At 38.2% G+C, this 23,232-nt stretch overlaps 1 protein-coding gene across 3 annotated transcripts in view; it reads left to right on the top strand.

Moving 5' to 3' along the window:
* Positions 1 to 6,440: 6,440 nt before the first annotated feature.
* The window catches only part of LOC118263356 (semaphorin-2A-like), a 60,053-nt gene continuing 43,261 nt past the window's right edge, over positions 6,441 to 23,232 (top strand). For 2 of the 3 annotated variants that reach the window (XM_050705612.1, XM_050705613.1), the window contains exon 1: positions 6,464 to 7,129. In XM_050705612.1, coding sequence (XP_050561569.1) covers positions 6,994 to 7,129 — 136 coding nt within the window. In that variant the 5' untranslated portion in view covers positions 6,464 to 6,993. Of the gene's footprint in view, positions 7,130 to 23,232 lie in introns of all 3 variants that reach the window. The other variant, XM_050705614.1, reaches the window with a different exon arrangement.

Genomic DNA, 23,232 nt, shown 5'->3' with positions numbered 1-23,232 from the left:
TCTTGGAGATAAAAGAATAACGATTTCGAGTAAGCCCAAAGGTTTTGGTGTAGATAAATACAATTTTTAAATGCCTTCACTAACCCTTTAATGCTAGTGCTTTGTAAGCCTTTTTGAAGAAAAATTAACCAAGTTTTATTCCATCATTTACCACAATATTTATGTATGGAACTGCTGGGTTCAGGAGCCTAGTGTTATTGGAAAATTAGGTATAATGTATGAGTCCGGTGTATTGCCGTAGTCCTTTTCCTTATAACATATTGGGACTAATAAAATAACTCGTGGTAGATATAAATTAGGCTCATAATTTTCTGTAAAAACTACATAGGTATGTATAACGTGTATAATGTTCACAGGCTTTTCTAAATAAATTTGAATTTCCGAGAATAACTTTTTTAGTAGGTGCTATAAAATACAATTTCCACGACGTTAGAAAGGGACATTAAAAAAACTTGAAAAACTAATTTAATCTACGGGGTGTAGATTTTGAACTCCAGATAAGAGGGCTGTCTCCTCCGAGCCTCACGACCTTGACCGACAATGGAATGTCGGTCAAAGTTAAGCTTTTTCAGCATTCCATTCCCGCAGACGCGAAAAAGTAAATTGCTGTCTAGGAAAAGACTTATATTTTCCACCAAAATATTTACCGAGGCGGTCTTATTTTTTATTGTTTTCCATTACAGAAAAAAGGATTGACGAAATGTGTTTCTCGCTAATGCCTAATACTAATTCTCTGAGCGAAACATCTTTTCGGTTCAACAATGATTGTTGTTGTGTAGCAAGCGTGTGGTTTTATATAATTACATTAGGTACATGTAATTGTGTGCACGGATTAATATATTATTGTCAAATCCCATTTGCGTACAAGCAATGCGCGTTACTCACGCTTGTAAACTAACGTTGACATGTGTGTCATGACCTAGTCCGGTCCATCATCATGAGACGGTGTCATGAAGTTCGTTGCGTACCTGTCTCATTAAGCATCCCGTCTGAAATGAACCCTTGCGTGATTCAATTATTAATGAGAAGCCACGGTCACTTAGTTACATTAGTTCATTAATGTGGGTGGAACACCAAGCCGCCGTCTTCTTACATATAACATAATGCCGACCCACCTTCGAGATTGTTCGACATACTTCGGACCTACATAAATTACTTGCAGCTCGAAACAAAAGGTAACACAATATAGGACGTCGCTCTCCATACTTAATACGTTTAAACTGTGCCACAGTTGAATACGGTGTAAATACTAAAAGAGAATTTAACACGAATAAAACGAAAGATTTCAATACTAAAATCGACGGATGGAATAAAGTGCATGTGCTGTTACATAGTAAATAATTCTGGCGAGAGCTACGCCATCCGCACTTGCAATAAAACGAACAATGCAATTTAGCTAGTGCTGCATTCATGCGATGGTTTCTCTGTAAAAGTTGGTTGTTCCAACCGTGCATGGCTCTCGATTACCGACACGGGTAAATATAAAACAAAATACCGGGAATCACAGAACGTACTGTGACATCCGACGTCGTTTAGTTTACTGCATAAGTAAATGTAAGAAGAACGGACCATTTCCGATTACTATTGGGTAAGCTACCGTTAGAATAGGTCAATCGCGGAATTCCTGAAAAGGTTAGCAATAAATTATCACTATGATTTTATGCACAAGTGTCATAGAATACTGTAAAAAAATGGTTATTCCTTTTTAATTAAAATACGTGTGATGGAACAAAGTCAGCAATATTCCCGCGGGTTCCACAATCAAAGCTTTTCTACATATTTATTGTTAAACTGTAAAACAACAGTAAAAAGAGCAATACAACTGGACAACATGGTTACAGAGCGCGCTTCCTCATAAAATGCAGCGACGTCCGATTTGTGGGAACAGCATATAAAAATTTCAAAGAGCCTGTATGCGCGTGCAGTGTCCGCGGCGGCATCACTCGCCGCTTGCATAAAACATGCAAATTGGACCACTTCACTGGTGTGGTGTGCCTAAGTTCACTCGCTTTTGCACTTTTATGTAAAATTGTTGGCCATTAGTCATGTAAATATCGTTAACTGCAACTCTAACGCACCTCTATAGCATTATTCTAAAAATTATCTTTTATTCTTATGCAAGCGGGCCAACACCAAGCCTTTGTTATCGAATCTCATTTGTTTTAATTATCTTATATGAAAGCATACATAATTTAGAAAATGAGCACCTAAGCAGCTCTTTGTTTTGTATATGGTCATGGTGCCTAGTTCTTCAATAGCGTTTTAATTGGCATTGTGGTGCAAAAATGATTTTAATTATAATTGGGAATGCAAGAGCACAATGGACCGTTAAATGATGACGGATTGTCGGCGGCGATTGTTTAGCGTATGCGACTGAATAGCGAACGTTCGGTGCAGTAATGAGCTTCTGAAGTATTTAATGAATGTCTGCTTTCATTCTAAGCAGATACATGTCGGCCTTTGTCCTCTTGGTTACATCAAAAACTGTAAAATTGATTGTAATGCGTGAGCTTTTCAGCGTTAAAATTGTTTGGTAAAAGTAGTTTAATGTACAGTCATTCTTTTAGGCTCTCCCGCAGTTTGTACACAGATAATTTGTCGTCGTGATGGAAATATAAAGTGTTAATACTTTTTCTCATTCCGAGAAAAAAATTAAGCTACGACCTCTGCGTCGTCTTGGGAGTAGATAAAGTTTGTCCTGTCGAAGGTGGCTGGGTGGAGATTAACCGCGGCGAGGTCTTGCGTCGACTTCATCAATTATGTCCCGCCCCCCGACTCCGCTTGATCCCCTGCTGGCTCGTCCAGAACCAGAGGCACGCCTCCCCGCATCTGCTTCGTGATGAGACCGTTTGCAGTTTGTGAATGATTGATCTCCGCACAATAAATAGTCACGTATCTCAAGACAAATGTTGGCCATCAGGAACGACTGCTCACTTTGATTTCTTCCGAGTTTTTATATTGTTGAGCGTAGATCAAATGGTAATGTGCATTCCTTCATAATATCATGTTGTTGAGGTAGTTAATAGATACCACGACTTCATATGACTGCATTGTTTTACCTGAGCCAGTATGTACATTAGACGTGATTGTCCTGACTCTATCGTACATTGAATATTAGCCTGTCAGCTTTAACAATAATGGCTAACCTTTATTCCCGGCTATTGCTGGAACCAGAGCACACAGTAGTGGATAATGTGCGCTATTTAACAACATCGTATATCTAACAGGAGCGTATGCAACCGGCAGCAGTGATCATTGTTCCATTGTTTATGGTTGCACAATTATGTCGGTATTGGCGTTGAAACCGCGGCTGAAAACAAATTGAATGTATTAAACTCCCAGTACAACTTTATACACAGTTTATACAGCGTGTTTTACGATATACGCGTGTTATTTTGCTTTATGTTCGTATTATGTTGTCGTGGGTACCTACATAGACGTGACAAAATAACAAACGTGTAAGGACAACGACCAGTCTTGTAAGTTCGCTAGTCGCCGGTCGACTGTCGATAGTTGCTATTTATGCTGTTAGTTTAGCATATGAAAACTGTTCTTTTTGTAAAGTACGTGTTTGCGAACAATTGGAAGTGGCTCTGCTAGTTTCTTGTGTGACCTGAAAGGTGGTCCATAGTGAGTAGAGTTGCACCGACTGCGATCACAAAAAGGTTACGATGTGTGGATCTTATCGTGCTCCCTATTCGTATGTTACAGATCGCCGTGACACAGCATCATTTCAAAGGCTTTGCATCTCTTTTATTGGCAGGTGTTCGATCTTATCAAGTGCGAAATGATGTATAGTTGTACTAAAGTATACATCGCAATGTAATGGATATTTTTTAAAGAGTTTTGCATATAACATATTTTTAACACTCTCCAATCCATTAATCTCGTGTCGGCGTAAAATTGAGTTTAATCGTATACATCGAGTATTGGCACTAATTGCTTTAAAAATTCCAAAAATATCTAAGTAACATATTTTTTAATAAAATTTTGTTTAATCTTTAATCCGTGAGTTTATATGCCAAATATTGATGCATAAAAATCTATATAATTGTATAACATTAACCATGTTTTAATAAAATATTTACTATTATAATTTGATGCAGATATAGTTGTGGACATAAATTAGTTCAATAGTTGCTGATTGTATAAATGTTTACAAAATCCTGTCAACACACAAGTTTGCTCGACAAAATGTGGACAATAAATTTTAGAATTACGTCACGAATATCTCCGCGCTGTATTCTCAAATCTGTGTCAGGTAGGTGACGAACGACGTAATTAATAAAGTGGAACTAAGTATTGATTCAAGAGGAGGGCCGAGGGTTTTATCAAAAATGGCATTTAAAATATTGTAATTGGAGTGGCCGATGGGCCGGTGTGGGCCACTTGGTGGGAGCGACTCGAGAGCGACCTTTCTCCTCTAATGGATACCGAAAACCTTCTTCACTTTTACGCGAAAAATCTTTTTGGAAAATAAATGAATCCATACCGTATGTAAATCGGACGCCTTCGAAAGTTTTTATTGAAAAACTTGAAGAACTGATGAAAATGGGGCCGCGACGTTTAAGATATCTCCGTTCATCTTATGAATGTACCCGCTGAATCCCAAATGTTCTTACTTTTGCATAAGTTACTTTTATATCGGCGGGTCGTGGTTCCGTGTGTCGTACATTGTGGGACTGTACGTGGTGAGTAATGTGTGCCCATTAGTTGCAGCAATGTGGTGCGACTAATAAAGTATTAATCGAATTATGCTAAAGGGTATCTGGTATAATTAAGTTATTTAAGATTAATTAAAGGCGAGAGGGGCGCAGCACTTTCAGGCTCGGAGGGTACAGAGCCTCCGCAGAGAGCCTGAGTAATTGATAAAGCTAACCCTACTACCCTTAATCACGGTCAGCTCAAACTTAAACTCGATAAATAGTTATTTATTAAGTTGTCTGAAAACTTATTACTAGACTCCACTTGGATTTATGATATTTATGTTTACCTATTACGTATTTACGCTATCTTATTTAATTATTTATGTTCTTGGAACAGATAGTTCGCAGAGCTTTTACCTAACGTCCTCTATACACATAGTATGGCTACTCGTATTTTCACCCGTTGTAAATTATATTCGTCCACCGGTTTGCCTATTTCAAAATTTAATGTTTCTGATTTACAACTCATCCATTAATATACTTACATAGATTTAGCGACGCGAATTTTCGACATTTTCGTTCGCATACGTGAGAAACCAGATCAAGTGAAGATTCCGCAAATAGAGAAGCAAACAGGTTTGCCTTCTCTACCGCGGTGTGTGCCAGCGTCCCGTTAGGCCCCAGGAGAGGTGGGAGTGAAGGGCGGCAGAAGTTCGATTCAACCGCCTTGGCCAGGGACCAGAATGCTTTACTACCCGCTGGGTAAGAAGCCAGTTTGTTCCCTATTCGGCCAATGTGGTTGAACCGGGCCATCCGTAATGCCTTTTTGCATGACTTGGCAGCCCTGTTATAGGCTCTCTTCCTCTGAAGAGTGTCTCTCTGGGCCTTACGACGCCTGGCATCCGCCCATGCCAAGTATGCCGCATGCTTTCGCGCTTCAGCACGTCTGCAGTCGGCATCGAACCATGGACGAGTCCCACCGAAAGATGTCGCGTCAGAGAATGGAATGTAGTATTCCATGCCCCGAACACCCCTGTTATGGCATCCGCACAAGCTGACGGGTCTTCAGTAGAGAAGCAGACAGGCCGCCAAGGATAGGATGCAAAAAAGGATCGCATCCCATCCCAATCTGCTGACTTGTACCGCCACATCCGCCGAGATCCTCTGGGACGAGGATCCGGTGGGGAGTACGTGGATACTCGTATTTTCACCCGTTGTAAATTATATTCGTCCACCGGTTTGCCTATTTCAAAATTTAATGTCTCTGATTTACAACTCATCCATTAATATACTTACATAGATTTAGCGGGCACAGTTATATGAAATGATCTGTAAGGACTTAATTTAAATCTCCGTATGGACATAAATAACGAGATAATTGCATAAATAATGCGAGTTCTGGATCTGTGAAGATTTCGTGATGCCTTGTTTACAGTTGTCTATTATTTATGCCACGCGACGCCGTGACTCATACGCTCCGGCTCTACTAGGCTACTTATTAATAAACATACAAAAAATAAACTGCCGACTTCCTTTCGCGTGCCTACAGACATAAAAGTTCTTCGTGCGTATCCTAACAAAAACATAAATTAGGTAAATTTATATCAGGGGTCATCCCTCCGTTACAATATGTTCGTAACGACACCGAGGGTCAATGCGCAGTCAAATCTCCCCCGCAACAATTCAGGCGGCTCCGGATCGGCAAAATTATCAAAACTTTTTAACTTACAACTTTTCCTTAAACGAGTGGAGCGGGCTTTTTCATTCGTTTGGAGCTTTCGCGGGTCTCAGTGTCCGCGATCGTGCCATCCTTGTTGCTCGCGGAGCGGCGGCAGAGGCGGCGGCAAGCCTCGGCTCGGCTGTTGTCTCGCGCGTGCCGGTTCCAGCCGGGCCGGTTCGGCCACGCGAAACATTTTCAGTTCTCATCGCTGCGATGCCGGTGGCGCACGTCACGCTTGTCGCCCGCCGACGACGCTGCGTTACGACGATCGTGGCGTACTTCTTTAACAACTAATAAATCAAGCGAACCGAACGAAGTAAACCCTCACGAACAGATTATAACTCGATATGAGATAACAGGCTCGCGGCTCGACTGCGGTGATTAATCACACAAGTCCGTTCAACTCGAATGATCTGAACGGAAGAATAATCTCTCCGATTTCGGTTTAGTTGCGCGTAATGTAAACAGATAAACATTGAAGTTTTCCGGTATCTTTTGTTGACTTGAGGATAGCAGTAGTTGTAGGAGCACTGTATGGACTGATGCGAGGAACTATGCTCGTGTGGGAGAACGTGTAGTTAGTGTGTGCGGTCTAGATGTGCGTTGGGTAGAGCCGCGGCGTGTACGATGGGTGCTAGTGGACAATGGACAGCTGGGGTGCTGTGGGTGGTGCTGGCGTCGGTGCTGGCTGACTCCTGGACTGCGTACCAGGAGCAGCCGTGCTGCCGGCCTGTGTCGCATCACCGCGTGAGGCACCACAGAGGTGAGTCATCATTACCTTAGCCACACAACTTTAGTTACAAACAGTCAAAAGAGTTTTTATTCAGGTGAGTAACTAGACTACACGCAGTTCACTGGCCGAGGCAATTAGTCACAGCATTATGTGGGACGGCCAGATACGACATCATTACAAGTTTAAATATTTACCGAAGACGTTTGGATGTTTAAAGTATTCTGTAGATAACTGCTGCAACTCTTACGTATTTGAGTCATATAAGAGACGTAAACTGACTCATAAAACTTTTTATTTAATACAACATTCTTATGAACGTTGAACTAGGCGCTCGAAACTTTTGAGTATGGTTTAACTTACTTTGAATTAAATTAAATTCCTAATATTTATTTAAGCCTAAGAGAAATGATTTGTGTTTGAACTTTAGAGTAAAATAAAACGGATTTAGTTTACAATTTAGGATATCGCATATGAGTTGAAGAGATAATCGGCTATAAGCTCATCAGTTGAATGTGAGTCGGTAACATAAAAGTTGTGCCATGTTCTTTGCTCGATAGAGTCACGCGAACTTATGTTTGTGTGCTGTCGATCCACAGCGGGCTGCCCGGGCCCCGGCACCGAACGGGAAGCACACACGAACACTCAACCAACCATTTACCCTCTCCTACAATCGTAAAAACACCATAAATGAATAAAAAGATACGAAAAACTGTAAACAAACCTATTCTGGGGAAATCCAGTCGGAATTCTTTATGTATCACATTTTTTATCTGTACGTATACTTGGAATAAAATGAGGAATTTAGTCAAAGTACCTTTTAGTGGACATTGGAGAGGACACCTTATCTAAATTTCATATAAATGGTGACTATTTGAAAGTTTTTCAACTAAGACATTTCTCCTCTTCTCGTGATAGTTTGTTAAAAGTAACTAAGTTGTAAATTCAAGACTAAATTTAAACAAAGTTGTAATACGACAAAGTAACAACAAAATAACCACAGTCATCTAGAGACAGTTTGTAAACCAAAGAAAATGTTTTTTTTTTAGTATAACATCTTATAAACTCATGTTATTTTAAGTTTATTCACTTTACTAACTGTGTAGAAAGTCTGTTTCGTGTTTAAAATACATTTAATTTCACTACGATTCATTTCCGAATTCTTTTTGGACATTGGAAGGACAATTGGCGTTATTAGCACGAAGCAAGCATTCCGGGGCGACGCGTCAGCGAACGTTAAGAACGCACTATATTAAAAAGTTTGATCTCATCTGAATATTATTTCGTCTACAGACGTAGACAGCAAAATATGTATTCTTCTTTACCATTAAAATGTATTCCTAATAAAAAAGAAATGTCGGTTGGAGTGCATTCAAAATTCAAAAAAATTATATCGAACGGACGGAAGACTTTGGTTCGAAACCGTTAATTTTAAAAAGTTTGTAACGTTTTTCTGGAAAAATAAACTTTAACTTTATCTATTCATTTGCTAAATGTTTTAGATATTAATCAGATAATATAATCTGGTAATTAAACGGTATAAAAGAATGCCGTAGATATGTTAATTATGTCATAAAGTCAAATTAAACGGTTCCACATTTAAATATAACTTTGCATGGCTAATTGGTGGAATCACGGAGGTAAATTGACAGAGAGAAAAAACCACATTCCAATTATAGACGTTTCAACGGATTAAGATAATAATCTGTGGTTATGTGTAGCACAACAATTACACAATGTCTTGATAGTTTTATTGTTCAGTAACTCAGTAGCTATTCTCCTGTTTGAGTTACGGCCGCGGTCAGTCAGCACACCGGTAGCACAAAAACGATATTTATTGCATCGGAATAAAGATGATGTCAATGTCATACTGGAACTATGGAACGTCCATTGATTGTTCAAAGAATGAATGCACCCGATTTAAGCTGAATAAAGTTTTATGAATCGAAATGCTGTTAAACATCCTTAAATATCTTTACAAAGGGCAAGTATTTGTAATACTCGTATCTTATTGTAAGGAGCTTACTTCTCACAGTTAACGAAGGGGCCCCTTTCTGTGGATTGTGGAGCAAAAAATATTATGCACGATGGGTGCTAGGGGGCGCGGTGCGAAGGTGAGGGGCGGAGGATCATGCGAACCGGTTCAGCGTGCGCCCGCGCAGGTAATCGACTCGAGCTCCTTTTAGCTAGGGCTGATCTGAACTCGATTGTATAACGGCTTTGTTTTATGTCTATTCTATTTGGAATAATTATCACTTCGTTTTTAAATATAAATAACTTGACATAACTAAAATTTTAATACAAATAAAGTACTGATAAAAGTTTAATAAACTTCAGAATTTAAAGTAGGTAAAGAGAAATATTATTCACACCAAAACTCACAAAAAATCAAAAGCGTTTAAACATTGTAGTAACAAAATAAAAAATGCGAATTCGTGACCTTTATCATTTGGCTCGCCACTTAACAGTTGGCAACCCTGCACTTGGCTAAATTAAGTAATAAACGAGCCAACATAATCGAAGCATAAGCTATGCCCAACAGTTTTTATTATAACGTGCTACATCATTCCAATAGAATGTATCTTAATGGTCGTGGCTATTAGGCTAGGCACGCATGTCTGCGTTCGCCGTTTTTTTCTTTTATTTATGACTTAATTTACATGCTACGAAGATTATAATGTAGTGGTTAGCGATGAAGATAGTGTAGCGAAATTTGTTAGAAGTAGAATGTAGTGCGCACTGGCACCTAACTTAATTTATCGCCTATCGACAAAGTTAAGCGGGAGCATGCTTAGCTGCTTACAGTACCTGGCTGTTAGAATTTAACGGTAAAGTATTGTTACACAATTTTGCAGCACATTTTCCTGTGGTCTAGAACTAAGCTGAGTTATAATGTGAAAGCTCTATTTATCGGTAATGGTGCTCGGAGAAATTATGCTGGACTCGATATGATAATACTGCCATTAATGATTTGTTGTGTAATGCTGACGCCATGCATACAGTCCGCAATTTAGTGTGTGGATTGGATTAGTGAGGGATTTATGTTTAATTTCAAAGATATTTTAGAATACCTTCTGACAATAATACCTAAATAGTTTCTTTTTACAAAATTTCTAATTGTTAGACGATGTAGTTAGGCACTTGTGTGTATGATACTGAAGCCAAAACCGTTGAAACTCAACGCCGACCACAACCTAGTTGGGAAAAGGCCAGGAGCAAAAGTAACGTTAATCCAAAACAAAAGTTCGTTACGTTTCCCTTTCGGCCGTTTACTTTTATTTTAGAAGCCTAAACAGGTACTTGTTACCCACAATTACTTTACGGAGCATTACACGTCGTTCAGAGGGTGATTTTAGCTAAACAGAGTGTGGCAACAAGAGTAATGTTCGCGTTAGTCGGTCGCCCCCGCCTGGCGTGTGGTCCCATCGGCGAGAGGCCGGCAATCGTTCTGACAGCGAGCGATGTTATCGCTATTTAATATAAACCTATTTACTCGTACCGTACCTCGCTGGCCCGCATGCCGTACCGCGGTACCGCTATGCTCGCTACACCCACAGGTATCGCTTACCGAATTATCTTTGGACGGCGGATCATGCTCGTTGCTTTGAGCATATCTCCATGTTTTGTTCTCACGGCTTGCTTATTCATGCTCCGATGTGCAGGTTATGTTCTTGTTATGTGTTTATACGGGCTTATTGCGTCGGTTTCTGATTCATCGAACTATAAATACCTAATTATATCAAAGTGGGCATTACATATTGTTTAAAAGGTAACATGTAGCCTAGTGTGTAAGTTTAAAATGATTAATCTATCTTTGTGTCCCATTCAGATCCTTGCTATTTTAGTGTGAATAGTATCATAATATGCAGAAACTCCAAACAAGCTCCACAAAAGAACCCCTAATAGAAAACAGTTAAAATTGTTTGGTGTCATAAACAGTAGAACCATAGAACGGTTGAGTGCTTGGACTATAAATAGAGATTAATGTATTCCGGAAACATGAAGGTTCAGCTTTGAACCGTTAAAGAGTTTGCGGTAACCAGAAAACTCTTAAATCCAAAGTGTTCGTCAATAGAAGGATTTTTTTTAATACCAGCCTTTTAGGTATTGTCGTGTAGGAATGTTTTGTACACATTCTTGTATTGTCGAAATACAGACTGTTTATTTATATGCTTCTATTTTTTTATAGATCAGGAAGTTGAATTTTTTGTATGTTGTCGCTACTGCTACAAATAGCACCTAGGACCAATAAGAACTGAGGAATTCCCAAGGTTAGACGAAAATAAATCGAATCATGCTTACTATGTATGACTGTAGACATAAAATACATATCAATCAAAGACCAATGCCAATCCATTTCACATGCAGCTACTAAGTACAAAATACTTCATAAAAGCTATTCCGAATAGCCTGAAACAAGACCTAAGTACCAGAATCTAGGCTACTACTAACCTAGTTGCAGAGTTTCCTCTTAAAAACGCCGACAATTGCGTTGAATTGAAAACCTGACGCCTTCCACTGAAGTTGTAATGATCACGTCGCTGTCGGCCGTTATAATCACTCTAATTAAGTTATCTAGACTACACGGCTTTACCTAGGATTTAACGAGTTCCACGAAACGGTGTTATTTATCGTCGTTTTCTCGTACATTTTAAATAATGCTCGTCTACAATTCTATGTTAGAGCACTTTGTTGTTTGAAGTGCTTGACTTCCACGTTTGTTAAAAGCTTTTTAAAATTTTAAGGTATTTTAAAGGCTTACTTTCATAGTTAAGTTATTATGAATTAAGATGGAAAACCGGTTTCTTGTCCTGCTAGAAGAACATGGCCTCTAGCCAATGGCCACGTTAGCGCTTGTCTACAGAGAGAGTAGAAAACTCAATGTATAAGGATGACACTGACAAATGTCAAAATCTACATCAATCCCATATCATAGTTTTCTACTCTATTTGTAGACAAGCGCTAAATCGCATTTGGCTAGAAGCTCAGGAATCATGTTCAACAATTCTGTCCAATGTCTTACAATTTTATGCTCTAATTTCCTTCTTGAATTCTTCTATAATCTCGTTTCTTGTCATCGAACACCAATAAGTGCTCTTTGCAGCCTTCTAATAAAATTCCTAGAACAATTTGCTTATTTCAATGAAATCATTTGCGTAAAAGCTCTGATTTTTAAACAATAACTTTGTTAAAAATCCATTTTGCTAGTCAAGTAAAGTAAATAGAATAATTTAATATTCACGTTTTACTAGAAATTAATAAAAAATTGCCATCAATTATTTTTAATTCACTTACATCAACTGCATAAAATCTACTATAGTACCCTAACCAAATAAGGCCTATGCCCCAATAAAGCCTATTTTGAAAATTTCCCTCTTCCCGATGTCAAATGGTCGCCACAGTTTGTAGAAGTGTGCATGCACATTACTTAACTAATTTGAGCACAGCAAGCAACCCGTGCCGCGATTATGTTGGAACCTACAGACGAAAACAATCACGACGTGGAGCGCACTTTAGTTTTTATAAAATTCGAGTAGCGTAAACTGTTAGTATTTTTATATTTATCAGTATACGACGTGCCGTGTTTTGTCTGTATGACAATTATACATTTAGCCATCTCCTCACATTAGTGAAATAGCTATAATATCGGTGTATTTCATATAATCGTTGTTTTGTTTACCTATGTGCCATGCCCTAATAACTTGGGTTTTCGTTGGGATATGTTGGAGTTTTTTGTTAGAATACTACTAGAAATAAAGCTATTTTAGTATTTCACTTAGCGTAACTTCATTATTGACTTTATAAAAACCTAAAATTGTCTCTACAGATCTTTCACCTATCTCTGATAACAAAGTATATAATTATTACTACAGCCCCTTTGTAGTAAAATGCACCAAAATCTCTTCAGCAATTTCGACTTAAAGCTCAACAAACAAACTCACTATTCACAACACCAAACCAAACAGGTAAATCGAAAACCTAAACCCTTTGTCTAAGAACAGTCACAAAAGTCGTACACTACAAACATTATCGCTTTCCTATCTTCATACTAACGTATTACAATAATGTACCGAGTAAAGTCTAGCCAATATCGTACGGAATCGTGTAGGGATTTCCTTGCAGTGTTAAGCGAGGTTTATTGGCCGTGTAACGTCGCAAGCAAGTCGAGCTTGTGTAAATCGAACTGACAGACCTGTCTCACGTTGACTGACGTTGCTTTAACTGCGCTATAGTATGTGTTATTGAACGTATACCTATACAACTTTAATTTGATTTTGTTATTCAAAAGCCCTTTTAAGTTTGAATTGATTTTGGTGAGATTTGGTTGGTGTGTTGTCTGTGATTCGTTTAGTTGGTATGTCCGTTTGTGTTTATGTCTGTTGGTGTGTATGTTGTCTGTGGAGATTGAGATGATGTTGATGAATGATGGAATTATGAGCAGCCGGGTATTTTATAAGTTTTTAAACTGACATGGTCACTAATACTAGTATTAGAACTCGAAAAGCGCGCCATGATCACGGATGAACAGTTCATCCGTGATCATGGCGCTTGCAACAGTGCCGACATATCGGAAACTCATAGAAATTAATAAACATGGTAAATATCCCGTCTCAAGTTCTAATACTAGAGCTAGGTATTATGTTTGGAAAGTTGTAATTGCAACGTATGCACTGTTTGATAATCGATTTTTAGTCTAAACAATGTATCATTTCATAGTCAAAACTCATTGTGAGCAGAATATAATAGAGATCGATTTATAAAAATGAAATATATACAATTCTATTTCCCAGATATCAGTTAAAAACACTTCTCGTTTATATTGCGTCGGGAAACGATTTCCATGAAATATCATTCAATGAAAATTGATATATTTATTTTTCATTTCGGAATCAAAGTAAATAGAACTTTATCACTATGCTTTTAATAGTATTTTTCCTAATCTGGCACATAGCTTCGTATATAAAGTGCACTGAGAACAGGTGCACTCTGGCTGTATGGATAATCTATAGCTTTTTAGGATTTATGGCTGCCCGTATAAAATAAGAGTACATTCCGGTTTCGTGCGCTTTTGTGCGTTTAAAAAGGAAGATTGCAATGTCCGTGTAAATTGCAATTGAAGTAGCAGTGTCCAATGAATCCTTTTAATATTTTTGTTATCGCTTGATTTGATTTCAGATGAACGTTACAGAAAGAATAAGTTACAAAATAATTTTACCTAGGTTCGTTTACTTCGGGATACTATGTGATAACTTAGGAAAACACCACGTACTCTAGTATAAGCTGTTTTTCTTATGTTTTTAACCGACCTCAAAAAAGGTTCTCAGTTTGACCTGTTAGTATGTATGTTTGTGCGCGATTATCTCGTGTTTGGCTTAACCAATTTTGATGCGGTTTCAGTATAGTATTTTTCAAACTTCGGAAAAAAAAGGATTGGTTACTTGACTAAAGACGAACATACTTAGATCTTTTTGTAAATATGTTTAGTTCTGTTTTATTCGTTACCATTATTAAATTACGGTAAAATTCTACAATAAAACGAAGTTAATAGAAAACCAGGAAGCATTGAAAAGTATAATAAATTCTGTTTCATACCTGTTTAAACATAGCACCAATACCATCACATCGGAGTTATACGATTATACGTTGTATTTAAAGTTTTAGAACTCATCTAAATTGCATGGAGGCGGCGGGCAGGTGTCGTTTCCCGCGTAAGGCATAAAACTTGACGGACAGATTGCCATCTCGGGGCCGATAGACTGACAATATCAATTTTATGTTTGTTTAGACGTTAAACCCGGTTTTAGTATTATATCTAACAGAATTATGTAAAAGCTCTTAGCGGTACATAATCCTTGGCTAAGAATATAACGGCTTAAGTCGACATTTATGATAAGGTTTTCCGCAGAAGACTCGGGAATGTTACACTCAACACTCTTGCATAATATTGTTATAATCCGCATGTTTATACCATGAATTTTCATATAATATCTCCGAATAAAATAAATCCGTGTCATTAACACACAATCTCAATATAAGTCTTAATCTTATTTAATAGAAATATTATGTCACGCTAAAGTAGACCCATTAAGATAAGTTGCATAGATTTTATTATAAAAATACCGAGTCGTGTTAATCCAAAAACACCTACGAGCTATAAAACCAATCGTAATTGGTTATCAAGGTATCGATATAAAAAGCATATCGATTCTCTTACATTGTGACAGAGATGTTTATCGACGTTACAAATTACGAGTCGAATGTATTTACTTTCACTTTATTATTGACCCTAATGGAACCGATAGCGTTTATTTACAAGGACGGGAGACTATTGAGTGTGGTATTCAAATATTGCTCTGTATAACCGATAAGGCCGGTAATGTGATACTTTACCGGTTTTGTTGGGTCAAGTAACACCAAGTGTTAGAATAGGAAAGTGACCGATTTTCTGGGAAGAAAAATCCATTTAAAATATTTAGGTGAGATAGAGTGAGCGAGGAAAACTGTAGACGTTGTAAAAAAAAACTGACACAGTTCCTTTTGAATGAATTCACTAGTCCAATATACTCCTATCAGAAAATTTAAACAACTCGTAATACACATTCAAATTCCAATAACTGTTATCAAAAACGAACAACCGTCAGCCCTCAAACATTATAAACCTGCTGTCCAACTGTTGCGCATCAGAAAAAGTCTATATAAAAAAAAAACAAATATGACATCGTATGGCCATTACTTAAGCATCAGGGGAACTACGGCTGACATTGAGGGAGACCCCGACACAATGTCGACACCGGTGCACCAACAGCATCGCTTTTATTACAGAGATATTCAATAGACACTATCTGTTACTGTCAATACTAACATTCTGAATGGTTCACCGACTTATCTAAATCGCTTTACATGTAAGTAGTGTTCGTGTTAGCCGTAAGCCGGGGCTGCTTATCTATCGTTATGCTTTGGCTGCTACGGGCCAGTTGACCGATACTTGATGGGCATGTTAGAATTAAGTGCTCAGAAATCGGATACATTAATTTCATAACCAGTTTTCGAAAAAAAAACTTTTAACGTCATTACCTTGAGAAACGGAATATATCAGAATTGTTTGTTTAAGCTCTCATTGTATTGTATGTATATTTGCGAGAGCGAGTACCTACAAAATCAAGATATTGTTATGTTCTTATTCCCTTAGCGCTGTAGATGTGTTCATGTTCGAGCCTTCGCGCCTGTACTCCGTGTCAGGTAGCGATACTTATCGCACATTCCCGAGGTATTATACTCGAAGGCACTCGTTCAACTAAAGTATGAGCTGGTGTTCCGACACTCTGATAAAGGCAGGCACCAAATAGATGAACAGTCGACTGATGTACGTTAAACTTTTCTTATGAACGTAACATTGTCCTCAATGGCGCGACGAGTTTTGTTCAAACGTGATTCTTGTTTTCCCTTCCAACGTTTCTCTATTATATGGGAACTGGTAATAAATTAACCCTTTATACAAATAAAAAATACGGTGTTGGTATCATCCATTCATTCACTTTACCTATTTGTTTGTTTCTGATACTCTGAACTCTGCGCCTCATTATTTGTCGTAAAACATCAATAAATATTGTCTACACATAGATTTGTCGTTATTTTTAATAATAAATTCTCTGTTGGTTAACCTGTTATTTATTTTGTGGTGACTATTTATGTTCTAATATTGTACCTATGTTTGTAGTAAAACTATTTTTATATCATTCATGTAAGAGCTTTGGTGACCCGGATAAAAGCAAAACTCTTATTTGGATTTATTCCAACTATTTAATTAACTGTCTACGTTAAAAGTAGTCCCACCGTTCAAAGAAGCTCGATAATAAACATGATTGCAATGAATAAAGCAAATAGATAGGCATTTAACTTATTTATCGTTCAATTAAGTAAGTGATGTTACAAATTCCCGGAGTGTCGGCGGCGGATGAAAATTAAATGGCTGAATTTCCGTGCCACAAATATAGACATCAGTTCCGGCGCGCGACGCACGCACTCTGTATTCGCGCTGCGTATACGCGCACTACGCGCATACATTTAACATTTCAGCCAAACGAATTAAATTTCGATATGCGTAAAAGCAACACGAACAATAAATTGGCAATTATTTCCAATTTTTTGTGCAATTCATACCCGCCGGGTTGTGTTTATGGGAACGCTTAGTTGAGTGGAATGATTGTGTAAAACTGTTGGACGGGCTCCAACGAGCGGGCACGCGGGTGTGCCGCGAGAAACAAACGCCACAAATAAAGTCAAATAAGTGAGCCAAGCGGCAAGCAGAACGGTGGCCCGCGCCCGCTGCAATTGCAGTATCGAGTGTTTTATTGGACCGTGATGAAATATCGATATGAATCATAGACGCGTGCCCGATACATTCGTCCGACATTCACAGGAAAAGCTCTTGTACCCGTAAACTTATTTAAGTATGTACTATGTACTGAAGCAAGTTTCACAAGCAGCGGATTGATAAAACATTGCATTTTTCTCTGTAAGCGTATGTGACAAGACAAGTTCGAAGAACGGTCACCGAGTTATTTCTGTAGCGCTGTCCTTTATTCTGAGAACTGGTTTGTGTATGTAAGTATGTATCAATGTGCCATTCTGCGTCGGGTTGTGTTGCTTAGTTCGCGGTACGATAGGAACAATCTGACGGAAATGATGGAGATACCCTCGGCTTCACGATATCTTGTTACCTGCGACATGTCTAGGTTTCGTTTCATATTCCTAAGAAATTTCTTCAAAATTTCCAATTAGCGCTCGAAGATACTGGGATTTCAGCCTTTATACGTCCCTCTATTAACGTTGACTTCAGTCCCCTTCATAAAAATTAAGAGACGAATAAAACGTTCTGACATTCCACAAATGAAGAATGATTTGCGGTTTAAATGAAAGTACTTAGCGGTGCCATTAAGTGTAATATTATGTTTGTGTCACATGTCTATTGAGGATGAATTGCCTGGAATCCTGAAGTGAATAGTTTTATAATTGACATCAATTGTCTGGCTCGTTCTATGGTTATTAATAGGTTTATCACGTGGCAGCCGCTGGTTATCTTTTGTGGAGGTTCGTTTGTTAGTAAAGTTATTCTCACGGTTCGTTGAAGGACTAACTGGTTTTTGTACTCATTTGAAAACGTTACAATTAAAGATTTTATCTAAAACTCCACCTACAAAATTACGTAAATGGTCAGCGATGAATAAATCAATTAAGTAGAAACACATGCGTCGGACTTGGCGTCTATTTCTACGTGTGCCGGGAGCCGGGAGCCGGCAGCCGGGTACAGAAGAGGCGCGTGTTCTCTTGGCTGGCTCTGGCAGCGCTCCAGTCGTTTCAATTTGATCCCGCCCCGCGCCCACTGTAAACATCCCTAAATGATAAACGCATAATTTAACGCCCCAACGAAACACGAAAAATTGTGCATCCATTTATTTTCTCGATCATAGGAGCGTGAAGACGTTCATATTTGAAATTTATGATTTCACGCTCTGCTATAATAGTAACAATACGTTATTCTGTATTTAATTTTCTACTTTGATATATTTTTAACGTGGTTCTTACTATAGTTCACGTTTTATGTTCATAGAAATGGATTATTAACGCTGGTCGGAACGTCAAGCCTTGATTACTGAGCCAATAAAACCAGATAGCAGCCGTTATATCGCTCGCCTTTATGAAGTTTTTATAAGCAGTTAAGAAGTTTATTAATCCAAAGAGAGATGTAAAGATTTTTAAGATTATTAAAGGGAGTTGAATGCAGTAAGGAATATTTTATTACTTACAGTGTAGCGGTTAATTGAAGGTTGGTTTAATGAGCGGCGGTTGCCCTTAACACTGGCTAAGCAATACGGTAAACAGTATTAAAACTTTTAGTACCGCATAGGTACTGTTTTATTTCTACTGAACTACTGTTCCACAATAATGCTTCCTTAAAATAAATTAAAGAATCAGTTGGGCTAGAAAGTGTTACAAACACAGGCTCTCAAAAATAATCTCAGAATATTGTTGAACCATCAGGCTCCAGGAATATTCAGAGAGTATTGTGTAAGAGCCGCTTGTCGCGTGGCAAGGTAACAGCGGCACGTATATCGGGTAGTCGCGGGAGCGCAGCGTGGTCGCGGCGGCCCGCCGATACCATCGCAGCCTTCGTCGCAGCCCCACATAAATCTAGCTTTGATACATTTTGGTAAGGAGCCAAGAGCGGTGCATCGGCCGGCCCGCGATCCACTCGACCTGTGCATCGCGAAATAACATTTGCTTTTATTTGAACCGCACCTCACTTTTTATTACATTGTTCGAACCTGGAACAATATTTTTACCGTTTTTTACAGTACATAAAAGACATAAAAATTGTATAGTGAAGCGGATTGTGTATTCATCTGAAACGACCTAAACTGCTCTAGAATTTAAAAGCCCACTTAACAATAAGGTAACATTTACGTAAACGTTACACATTTTACAAAAGACTTTTATTAAAGGTCTTAATTTATTAAAATAAATTACATGAACGACATTTAGTTTGTGTACAAAAACGTATACTGTTGAGTAGAAAATAGAAGGAAGTGTACATTGTACAATAAGATTAGGTATAGGTATGTTTGGTTAGTTTCTTCGCTGCATTGTTTGGTTCCAAACAAGGTAACTGCTTTTGTCTTCTTGGCACATACATATGTATGTATGTAGGTAGTTACGTATGTAATACAAATTCTTGTATTTTTGCTTTGACCCACTCAATTAGGTTTCACAATGAGTCTGTTGTATTGTAGCTGACAACAAAATTGTGGCGTGTAATCGCTTGTTGGAACCCGTCTGCTGAGTGCAGTAATACTGCTACACCGCTGACTCACTCCGCTCTGTTCATTCGATATTCATATTAAACAAATCCGATTGTAACAAAGATTTATCTTGCGCAATAAAGGTATTGTGTACCCGAAGCTCGGCGCTTTCATACTCAAATAAATACATTGTAAAGTTATTTTATGAAGAGGCTACGGCCATGCAGGTGTAATGAATCACGTGCAAGCATTGACTGATATTATTTGTGTCCGTCCCCACCCGGGGCGGCCATGTTTCTACGCGAATATCTGCCAACTTAATTATTATAAAAAGTGGGTCATTTATACACGAATAAATTCAAGTTATATTTATCATGTCTTTAATGAAAATTGCGCCGTATTTCAATAAATCCGTGCTTTATTTTCTTCTGAATAGGTCAGGTATTCTGAAAGATGTCGAGCTATACATATGGTTTGAAGAGGTTGTTGCTAGGTGCGCAATCATACTAGTAGAAAATGTAATAAGTCCTAATTAATAACTTCTATGCTGTACTCTTAACTTAGGTTATAAATCTTGTCCGACAATTAACTAGAAAGCAAGCGAGGTCGTTTACCTGACCAAATGAATGAGTACGCAGACAAAATGTTTGACGTACCGCATTCATCTCCTTAGCGATATAACTGTTGTTCATAATTAGGCGCTAAATTTCCACTGGCCGGGTAAAGGTCAGCAATTAGAGAGCTCACTTTTCTTGGGATGGACGATAAGTTGGCTAAGTAATAGGGTTCATTTTCAAGTCGGCGTGGTTCGCTCGTTAATCACTGCTTTGCGCGTTGCCCATGCTTCCGTCGCGTCGCCGACCGACGCCGGAACACCAGCTTATTTTTGATTGTTTTTGATAAAACAAACAAAGACAAATGAATAAGCCAAATCGTTTATCATAACCGGTTTAAACTGAACCTTCTTTTGCGGTACATACATTTTTCTTGGCGAATATGTCTCTGTTTATCTTGTGTCACAGCTAATTTATGAAGACGTATGTTTTATTACAAAGAGCGAACAAAAAGTACTGGATATAAATCTGAATCAGTGCGGCGCGTCGTATTTTATATTGTTACCAATTCGCAGGTTTGACACTGAAATGTCTTAATAGCTTTGTCGCAGGCGTATGAAATTCAATGAAACCGTTTTGTAATTTATTAAGTGCATATCGCGAGCTTGTGAGAATTACTCGGGGCGGGCGGTGGGAGCGTGTTATGAAAAAGCGATCACCAGCGACGGGAGCTTTGCTCGCTCCGCACCCGTTACCAAATTAATGTGTCACGAACTGTATCGCCCTATGATATTGATGTTGAAAAATGATGCCATTTGACGTTTGATTGCAATCGTAAATCTCTAGCGAGCTGTTCGAGTATTGCGTCGCTCTATTTGTAATTGACGGTTTACTAAATTCGGTGGTACGTTACCGCACGGTGACTAATCTATTATTCTTTATACTAGTTTTTCTACGAATCATGAGACCACAAAACATATTTGAGGTAATTTATCACTGAAATGTTGCGAACGCATAAACTTTGTATCCATATCCATGTATCGGGTATCCGCGTAACTGGACAACATACGGTGGTAAAAAAGTTCTTTTTCAAGAGACAACCTTTCGCGAAGATCACGGTTAAACCGCCGACTGACCTTTTTCCTTCCAAAACTACATAAGGGATGTTGATGTACTATCAAAAAGTAGATATTTAACTTTCAAGGTCTATTACGCTTCGCCAAGATAAATGGGGAGGATAAAAGTTGCGTTATAACGATGTAGATAAAATGTAGTCGGGTATAGCTGAATCAGTTGATATGATACTAATTCGGTTATTATTTGTATAAGCCATAACGTGGGTAATGATTAATAGTGGCATTATTCGGCGAATATGTGGAGCCGAGGCCGAGATCGGAATGATTATCGTGTGGCTCACGCTTCGCTGATCACAGCACAAAATTAATTTACGTATAAGGCGGGCGGGAGCTACGCTATGTCCTATATCAACTGTGTATCAGTCTTACGCTTGTTTTCACATGCGGGGTGGCCAGGAATATGAAGGGCTGGTATCCATCCATTGCGGTTTGCTTTCATATAGGTACACCTAATTGGTGCCGAGTATCTTCACTCCAGTGATTAACCGCTGGAAAATATTTTGATAATTTATGTAGAGGCTATTGTAAAACACAAATCATATACTCAGAAATAATTATTATATTCTGTAAATGTGTAATTAATTTATCATAGATTTTGTGATCATAAAATTGTGAATCAGTTTTCACCTGAAATATTGGAAATTAATTTTAAGGTTACACAAAATCGTGTCGATTGCCAAAAGATGTTAATAAAAATTATAATTAAATCATCTACGTATACTGTATTGTGATAAAATTTATCTAAAACCTGTACGTATAGTAACACACACACTCACTTCCACAAGGAAATCTACTTAGAAATATTTCTAACTACACCACAAATATACGAAGGGCCATATTTTGAGTCGGCTTGTCAGTTCGTGATCCGGCAACTTGTATTCATAGGTCGGCTTGGCTGTCGGCCTGTCGAGCTCGGCTTCACTGGAATTGATCTGTAAAATTGATTTCCATTCGTGCCATGCTGAGGAACAAAGGGTTCGCGACTGCCTCAGGCTGACGTTGCCTCGTTGCTTCGATGGCTCGTTGCACTGTCGTGTCGCAAAGATAAGCAGTTGCTGTACCGGCTAAATGTATAGGCTATTTGGTCTGCCTCGATAACGTTTTGATAAACGTTCGTACGGCGTGCTGGATTCTTCTCAGTCAATGATTTGTTTAGTACTTGTAGCCTGTATCTTACCTGTATAGTACCTGTTCCATATTTTTTACCATTTGGTTTAATGTTTTGTACAGAGATTTCGACAATAGTCTGCAGGTTACATAGTAAGTTTTATTTTTGATCTAAATGTGTAGGTAAACCATACTGCTACCCTTCTTTTCTGACATTCAAACATATGAAAAGGTATTAAAATTAACTTTTTAATAAAAGTTCCTGCGTTACAAACGCCCTAGCTTACGTACAATTTTTATTCAGATGTTTATGAAAAACAAAGCAACGAATATAGCTCCAAAGGTTTTCTGTTCTGTTCATATAAACTGATATAAATAAGGTTATGATTATTCTGGACCGTCCACTTAGAACAAGAAATGTGTGTCATTTATATTTAGAACGTAGTTAACATTCGGATCGTTTATAAACAGTTTTATAACTTTCAAAACAGATATTTGACGTTCAATATTGTTAAATTACGTGGACATTTGTATTTAAC

The sequence above is a fragment of the Spodoptera frugiperda genome, chromosome 27, assembly GCF_023101765.2.
Source record: "Spodoptera frugiperda isolate SF20-4 chromosome 27, AGI-APGP_CSIRO_Sfru_2.0, whole genome shotgun sequence".
In the NCBI taxonomy this organism is placed as follows: Eukaryota; Metazoa; Arthropoda; class Insecta; order Lepidoptera; family Noctuidae; genus Spodoptera; species Spodoptera frugiperda.
Note: the sequence above shows the minus strand (reverse complement) of the source record. Positions and strands in the feature narration are given on the sequence as shown.